This window comes from Acyrthosiphon pisum, chromosome A2 (genome assembly GCF_005508785.2).
Source record: "Acyrthosiphon pisum isolate AL4f chromosome A2, pea_aphid_22Mar2018_4r6ur, whole genome shotgun sequence".
In the NCBI taxonomy this organism is placed as follows: domain Eukaryota; kingdom Metazoa; phylum Arthropoda; class Insecta; order Hemiptera; family Aphididae; genus Acyrthosiphon; species Acyrthosiphon pisum.
Genome location: NC_042495.1, coordinates 103,455,158 through 103,464,185, shown reverse-complemented (window position 1 = coordinate 103,464,185; position 9,028 = coordinate 103,455,158). Strand labels below are relative to the sequence as shown.

Here is a 9,028-nt window from a genome sequence, read left to right as displayed (position 1 = left end):
CTTACGACGATAATAATATTTAAATTAGGTAGTAATATGCGGATAAAACTGTTGTCTAAGAAAACCGTATTCCATTTCAATAAAAAAAAAATACGATGCGTGTTTACATCGTATTTTTGTTGTCGCATAAATGAATGACGCATTCAAATCATTTACATATCACAATAATGTTCGAAAACTCGTCAAAGTGGACACACACAAACACAAATATAACTTGTGAAACGTTTCAAACCGTTTTGAAGATAGTCCAGAAATTCTTTTGTTTCCTGCCAAATGCACTATTGTTAGCTAACACATCCGTTTATCGAGTTGTCATCGTCTATCCGTGTTTCATTAATCTGACTCTGTCACGAAATAGTGTAGGACGGAACATTATAATTTGTGTATGGAGTTCAATGGACTTTGAGAATAAAATTAATTTAATAATTGTCAACCAATTAGCAGTATATTATAATATATATTAATGTGCAAGTATTATAGGTATATTATATAACATATACTTACTGTATTTATTTATTAGATTAATATTTAATACAACTTATAATTAACATACAAGTTACAAACTTATTCGAATATCTATATTATATATTATTTTATACATTTTAGTTGAATATAATATTAACGGTAATGATAATTTTAAATATTTCATATCTGTTGAGCTGCAGCTGATGCACATTCGGCGCAGTTGGCTACATGACATGATTCAGCTGATTCTAGCAAAAACGGCGGCAAATAAAAAGGCGGTCCACATGAAACTCCAGTAGATTGGGTCCTAAAAACACAAAATCTATCATTAAATAATAATATATACATTTAGTTTTTTGGTCTATGTTTATACCACCTATAAAATATCTCTCTATTATATAAAAAAAAACTGTAAATAAATAATAATTTTAAAAATAATTCAGTTATAGTACGTTGAAGTATAAAAATAATTTTAGATAAAAAAAACTTTAGTGTGTGGTGAAATTTATGGTTGTTGATGATTGGAGAATTCAAGGGGCGAAGCTCCCTCCTAGTTTGAAATATAATATTAAATAGAATAAAAATAATATCATTGATCTGTAATAATATTTGAGCTCATAATTTTATCATCAATACAATAATTATAATAATAATTATTAGGTAGGTATTTTAATATTTTTTATGTATTTGTCAAAAACATTAATCAATTAAAAAATTATATTATATTAATCTAATCAAAAATGAATGATCAATTTTAATTAATTCGATACATATAATATAAATTATTTCTAAAGCCATTTAATTATAATTTAACATTATAATACAACTATTTTTATTTTTTTAATTTTAAACATTTTAAACCATAGTCTATATTTACAATATATAGTTATAATTTTCACAAGACAGAGATACAATCGAAAGATCAGGAAATTTGATTTACTTTAATACATTTATAAAAATTTAAAATTGTTCTTATTCAAGCCTCCAACAGTAATATTTTTTTAGAAATAATACAGCTGGCTAAAAGAAATTTTATAATTAGAAAAATTAATTTAAAAATTAACTAAATAAAGGATACATACATTTTTTATTTTCTCACTGGTATTTTTATATAGTATATAAATCACAACAAGCATTTTTAGTAAATTATAAGAAATTAATAATTAAGAAAATACCCAAAATAGTAAAATTAAATTATACATTTTTATATGATGACAATATTTACCTAAAGTGATGAAACAACGTAGTAGTCGGTTCGGGTACATGATATGTCAATCTAGTGGCCAGCTGCCTTCGAGCATTTTGATGAGCCACCGGTGGTTCACGGTGTAAACCCCAAGGCATGAATGCGGAACCAATAGTAGTAGTCTGAGGTGTATCAACCTTGTCTAAAAAAAAGTGTTTGTATATAAAAAAAAGAACCTTTAGGAACACCTTCTGCTGTATAGTAAGATCTAAATGCATCTCGTCATTGTATACCTATGCCACTTATATATTAGATGTGTTAAATTTTAATTCAATGATGAATAATTCATTGTACATAATGAAAAATGATTCTGAGGTAAAGATACGGTTGGATCAGCCATCTCTAAAGATAGTGTATCTTATATTATATTTATATTATTATTTTCACGATTTGGTAAATTGGTCAAATTTTTGTCAAAAACATTATGCATAATATTATAACTTGTAATATATATCAACACCGACGAAACGTTGAATGATGTGAAGTGTTTCAAATTTCTACGGTTAATATATTTTTTTTATTTCAACAAAACAACTTATATTTGTCTTTTTCATCATAACATGGAATAAAGAAACATATAAATATGAGCACAGAACTAATTTATTTAAATAGATTGTACCTAAAATAAACGAGATATAGGTAGTAGAAAAAATTAAGAGAAAAAAAGGATTGGACGGGCACTGGGCAGAGCATTTATGGCACACAGAAGGGAAAATGATAAATAAAATAACTTCCTGAGTACCAGATTGCAAGAGACCTTTGGGACGACCGAGACAACGATATGTGTATCAGGTACGTTCAGGACCTAAGTTTGATAGGAGTAGAGAATCCAGAAGAGATGGCAAAATAGACAGAGAATTAACAATATATAATTAGTGAATATTCATAATTTACATTTTCAAGCTGTTCGAGTGCTTGACCGAAACATAAATAAAATTAATGTCAATCGAAAAAGATACAAAAAATAACCGAAAATTTCAAATGTTTATAACTAGATTAAAAAGATCCAAAATACTTTGAAATTTACCTCATGTATAGAAAATGCATTTATGAAAATTTGGAAATTCGAAAATTTTTAGTTTTTTTTTAAGCTGGAGTTACGTAATTATTTCTGTATTTACAGTGTTTTTTGTTATTTTTATCAATTATTGAGAAAAGTAATTCAATTTTCCTACTTTTGATTTCCCGAAATACCAACTAGAGAACTTTTCTACCAGTAAGGCCTTATTAATCTACCCCTAAAGTTGAAAATTAAAGTAAATGTTCTCCTCCAAAATCTGACGTAAGACAAAAAATAAAAACGACACACTATTAAAAAATCATAAAACATTCCTCGCTCCAGTAAAATCTAAAATTCTAAAATATATCACGTTATTATTTAAAATATTATGTCTGACATGATTTACCTGTGCTGGTCTTCCGAGATTTCGGGGTGGCTGCCAAAGACTTGCATAAAGGTACACAATGCTCTATAGCTTTCAATAAATCGTGTTCACATCGACGAAGTACCAACTCCAGGACCGATCGTTTTTTCTCTGGAAATAACCGACAAAGCAAATCAAGAGAACCCGGTGGTACAACTCCCTTGGCACCATCTGATAACTGTAAATTCACCGTCGAGTTTTCTTCAGGTCGAGCAGTTTCTTCTTTTGCTAAAAATGTACTCAACAATTTTATATCATCACCGCTATCGGAAATATAAATTTACTTACCGACAGGAGACTTGGATGTGGGTACAGTCATACCAAATATAGGGCCTTGTGGTAAGCATCCGTATTTAGTTCCGGAAGTAACCGAAGCCAATCCCAATGCAATAGCATCCTCGGCTGCTTGCTGCCTTTTTAATGCAACCTTTAAATTAGTAATTTACATAAATTTATTTTGACGAAAAATCCACTGTTATCAAAAAATATTTCACAAAGTCTAAACAATTATATTTCATACTAAAAACAACTAATAAGTTATAGTTTATTTATTTATATGAACGTAATAATATGTATTATTAAAATATAGGTAATTAATTTAATAGTGTAGGCACCAAGGCTGGGCATTAACGAGTTAAAAATTAAAATTAAGTTAAAACATTAAGTTAATTAACTCGTTACTTTTTTTTCAAATTAACTTTTAACTTAATAAGTTACTTTTTTCAAGATTAACGTGTTAACTTCAAGTTAATTTTATTTCACAAATATCTAAATTAAGTTAATTTTCGTCCGAAGAATAATGTAAATTTTTGAATGTGTTTTTACTTTGATGTATCATTTTAAATTTCCCCAGTAATTTTCTTGGACGTAAAGAAAAACGGAACTTTTCTCCTTTACGGGACACCCCTTTTTTTGGGTTTTTTTGGGAGGACTTAGTCATTTTTTGGGTAAAAAAAATGTTGGTGAAATCAGAATTTGGCTTCAAATTTCAAAAATTGAAGTTTTAACTTTATATAATAACCCTTAAATACCTATAATTCTTGATTTCTCGCTACGCTCGCTTGGACATTAAAATCGAAAATTCAAAATATCCCCCTATTTGTTGTGTAAACTACAACTGGGCCCGCTTGGAGACGCAACATTTATAAGTTATTAAACGTATTATATACTAACTTTGAAGTGTCATAACTTTGAAACTAGTCTGAACCCCAATTCGGACTTGACCATCGTCTTCAGCGTACTAACTACATAAGTTTCAAAAAAAAAAAAAATGCAAAAAAAAGGTGTCCCGTAAAGTAGAAATATACCAGAAAAACTATCTAACAAACCATATTATGTGTCTGGAATTTTTATTTTTGCAAATTAGCAAATTTTAACTTAACACTAAGTTAAGTTACTTTTTTTTTAAATTTAACTTTTAACTTAACGAGTTAACGAAAAAAAATACGAGTAACTTTTAACTTAACTTAACTTAATTATTTTAAAATAACTTAACTTAACGAGTTAAAAAAAATCGTTAACTTGCCCAGCCTTGGTAGGCACTAATACATATTAACAAATTGTATCTGTTTAAAATGCAATAGTAAAAAATAGTAAATTTCAAGTCATATATCATTAGGTAAGTATAGTAATTGGTGTTAAATAAAAAACATAAATAAATAATACATATCATACCTAGTTCATAACGCTAAAACTATTATTTTACGACTAATTTTATACTTAATATTATGCGCAACCGGTTAATAAAATAAAACAATTTCTGATAAATTTCATAAATAGAAAAAGTTAATTAAATTAATTTTCCTACACAAAACTAAACACACTTTAGTTTTTAAACCTGTTACCTAATATGCTATTAATAAAACCTTTTCAAAAATAATATTTTAATTTAAATAACATTTCAATTTTTGCACTGATTTTATATTAAATAGTCAATAATATTTAAAATAAATTAACATCATCCATACCTATTATCCGTACCTATTCTTTTCAAAAATAATAAAATACAAAACTTCATAATATTTTTCATCAATTATTAAATTTTTTATCAATTCTAAAAATCCATAAAATCATTCATTTGTAATATAAAATATCTAACATTATACCGAATGGATTAATTATACTTTACAATAATAACGATTATCTACGAAAATCTACGAAAATGTATGATAATTTTATCGAATACCTAACTTCCAAATTTTTTTGATAGGTAACAATATATTGCCATATTACCGAGCTGTACTGGACAGAATCGAAAATGTTCAAATTATGCTTTTAAGTAGTTTCTAAAATTTATTCCATACCCGGAGACTTAATAAATATAAAAATTAATTTTGAAATAACATATTAAATTTCAACCTACAGCTGATATAAATCTAATAATATTTAAATCTTACAGAATGATATCAATAATGATTTATAGGAGACATAATACGGATTTTTGCCGACTTACTTGAGCAGCCATGACCCGTTGTCTTTCAGCTATAAGATTGCACTTTGGGCACACGCACTCTTTGTAAGAGCACCGTTTTTTGTGACCCTTTAACCATGATATAACGCCGTGGTTTCTACATCTCGCACACTTTGGTCGTCTTCCCTCGGAGCTGTCCATATTGCTGTCAGCAGAATGATGATCGTCGATGACCTCGGTACGGTAGCAGAGTGATGCGAGATTTTATGGGGCGGAGCCAGCTTGTCATTGGTCAGCCTCAAGCCTAAGATCATCAATGTCATCGCACAGCCTCGCCTATATATGTATGTATATATATATATGTGTGTTTATATGCACTGTGTACTGTTGTACTATATAGTATTTATATACATATATTTAATACTGTAATAGAAAAAATAAGCAAAACAATATCAACCAAACACACATCTTTCGTGTACAAATTGACTTGTATTATTAAAACTATAATAAGTAATAACTAATATAACCTTTAAAGTTATAACATTTTCACATTTTGTGGTATAGGTATCTACGTTTTTAAATAATTATATAAATTATCTATTATCATAATATACTTATAGGCTATAATGCAAAAATTAACAGAAAAGTAAACATACACCACGCTTTGACTATCAACTATCAAGGCTATCAGTTATAACTTTAAATTAATTCATATAATTTATTGTATTTGTCTTACATTAAGTCACTAATACAACCATTTTTTGGGGATAGGAATACTATTCTTAAAAAGTTGGGAATAGTGGTAACTGGTAGAAGTCATCTAAATCAGAAATTGAATCTATGTGGTATAGGTATTTAAAAGTAAATATTCCATGACACGCAAATCGTATAATGTCACATGATTTTTTCCTATTTTACAGTTTTACACCAATCATAAATCATAATAGTGTCATTACTGTAATTTGGACAATTTTGTGTGATTCATCGTTATTTCAGTGTCCGATAAATACCACCATATGTGTTGGCAGATACCGCCAATTCTTGACAGGTAATAAATAGAGAAGAATACATTGACAGGTAATTCGTAAGTATTCTAAGTGATAGCAGGAGATAATGACAAAATCAGCATGCCCAAATAATGGCCAAACCCTGGAAAAACAATTTTTATTTTTGAGACACTTCGCTAAGTAAATTGAACAATGATCATCATAGTTTTCAAACCCTGACGTATACATCATGCAGTGACGTAGGAGGTTACATATTGCAATTATTGGATGAATGGTAGTGAACTTTATCTAATGAATATTAGATTATATCTAATGGATAATATATTATATCTAATGGATATTATTTAATATATAATAATGGATGTTATAATTCAATCATTTCTGATTTCTAATGGATATCCAAAAACTAATAAAAAAGCGGCCAATTGGATATCTAGTAGATATCTAATAGATATACAGTCATATCTTAAGGATGTTATCTATTATACAATATACATCCATTAATTGTACCTGTGTTATGTGGGTTAGATCCCTCGTCTTTTTTTATTAATAAGTAATAATTTCTGTAAAATCTTCAAAATAATTATGAAAACCATTAATCAAATTCAATCAATAGCGATCTAAATAATTTATAATTAGGTATGGTATAAAAAACAAACTACATTTACAATTTCTTGTATCCGAGATGCCAAAAAATCATTTCTACAGCTTCACGCGATACAAATATTTGAATAACTCCTGTAGGATTATAGGAACATATTATAGAACAAATTCAAAAAATTTATCAAATTAATTCAAACAAAGAACAAACAAAATATGTTCATGGTCAGAAATGGAAATCCCAAATTCCAAAAAGAGGTATAATGTCTTTTAGAAAAAGCTTAAAAATATAATATTACTATTCATATTTATAAAAACAATGTAATATCATACCTAACTATTAACTACAATATAAAAATTAAGTAAAGTATAGCTATACTCAATAGTAGGCAATAAGTATCTTCTCACTTAGTGGCGCGTGGTATATATATTCGCAAATGTGAAAACAGCATTCATAATATACTTAAAACAACTACAAGGACATAGGCCAAATTGTGGGACCTCAAGTCGAGGAAAAGAGGAAGAAGGACACCACATATATTATAGACGGCCATTTATAATATGATATTATATTATACATATAGCCTATAGGTAAATATAGTAGCATAGGACACAATATAACAATAAAGGTATAAATTAATAGTATATATTTTAGTCACTAATAAAGTATCGTTAGCCGTAAAAAAAAATTATGATTGTTAAGCTCCTTTTGAATGCAACTCAGCATCCACGGTAGGCAATCCGACAATGTGCAAAAATTTGATTTGAAGCATTATGCTTGCACCTGATCTGCCTTGTTAACCAATGGCAACCAATTAATAAATATACCTATACCAATTTATTAATATTTATTTATGTTTCTATAACCGAGAGCAACCACTTATATACAAAAAAATTCTGACCCGGCAAACGTTGTTTTGCCATATAAATTATTTCGTCCGAGTTACCACCATGATTTTTCACCTGATCCGCCAGAATAACCAATGGCAACCAATAATCAATAAATACTAATTTCTACTAATTATTTCTCCTATATAACCTATAGTCACCATTTATAAATAAAAACTTCTACCGTAAATCTCAAAATCCCCATTTGAGCACCTCCCTAGATAGATAGTGGGAGGGCGAAAAATTTAAAATACTTTACGATCTGTTCTCAGCCTACTGCACTATTAATGAATATACACACAAAATTTCATAAGAATCGGTCAAGCCGTTACGGAGTAGTTCGACCACTAAGTAGGTACTAACACTGTAACACGAGAATTTTATATATTAGATAAACCAACAGCTAAAACAGTGGCTCAAATATGGGGGGCGCATGAAGGGGGCTTATCCCCCCTCAAAACCACTCAAAGCCATAGGCATACGCAGCCCGTTGTGGTAGAGTGGGCCAATGATACTTGAAACAAATTATTTTAGGTGTTACACTCAGTGTTCAGATTAGATAAGTATTTTTTTTATCTAGATAAAGATAAAGATAATGCAACTCAAATGTATCTAGATAGAGATAAAAGATAACTTAACTCATATTTATCTAGATAAAGATAAAGATAAATACTTTTTTATCTAGATAAAAAAAAAGATACAATTATTTTTTAAATGGTTATAAATGTTGGTATATTTTAGTTGGGCACTAGGAACATCATAATAATAATGATATAAATAAAAAAATTACATTATTAATAAGCCATGAACTTTGTTTGAGAATCTGTATAAATATTTAAAAAATTAGTACAATTTCGAGATATTTTATCAATAAAAAATGTATCTAGATGAATTTATTTAGATTAGTAAAAACATTATCCAAGATGAACGTTAAGATACCTTGTAACTATTTATCTGGATAAGATAAAAGATGACTGATGAACAAATA

At 28.1% G+C, this 9,028-nt stretch overlaps 1 protein-coding gene across 1 annotated transcript; it reads right to left on the bottom strand.

Moving 5' to 3' along the window:
* Nucleotides 1-509: 509 nt before the first annotated feature.
* LOC100167026 (doublesex- and mab-3-related transcription factor A2-like) lies at nt 510-5,779 on the bottom strand. Its single transcript, XM_001950295.5, has 5 exons — nt 5,588-5,779; nt 3,424-3,562; nt 3,118-3,363; nt 1,691-1,853; nt 510-772 (listed from the first exon to the last, which is right to left on the bottom strand). Exons 1-5 carry the CDS (start codon nt 5,744-5,746, stop codon nt 646-648), a joined length of 834 nt encoding a protein of 277 aa, XP_001950330.1. The 5' UTR covers nt 5,747-5,779; the 3' UTR covers nt 510-645.
* Between the last annotated feature and the right edge of the window lie 3,249 nt (nt 5,780-9,028).

Bases quoted from the DNA above. Each gene is read 5' to 3' on its own strand.
- LOC100167026 (XM_001950295.5), bottom strand. From the start codon at position 5,746: ATGGACAGCTCCGAGGGAAGACGACCAAAGTGTGCGAGATGTAGAAAC. The intron at 3,563-5,587 runs GTAAGTCGGCAA...ACTAATTTAAAG, and splicing joins AACGGGTCATGGCTGCTCAA to GTTGCATTAAAAAGGCAGCA. The intron at 1,854-3,117 runs GTAAATCATGTC...ACTTTTTTTTAG, and splicing joins ATCTCGGAAGACCAGCACAG to ACAAGGTTGATACACCTCAG.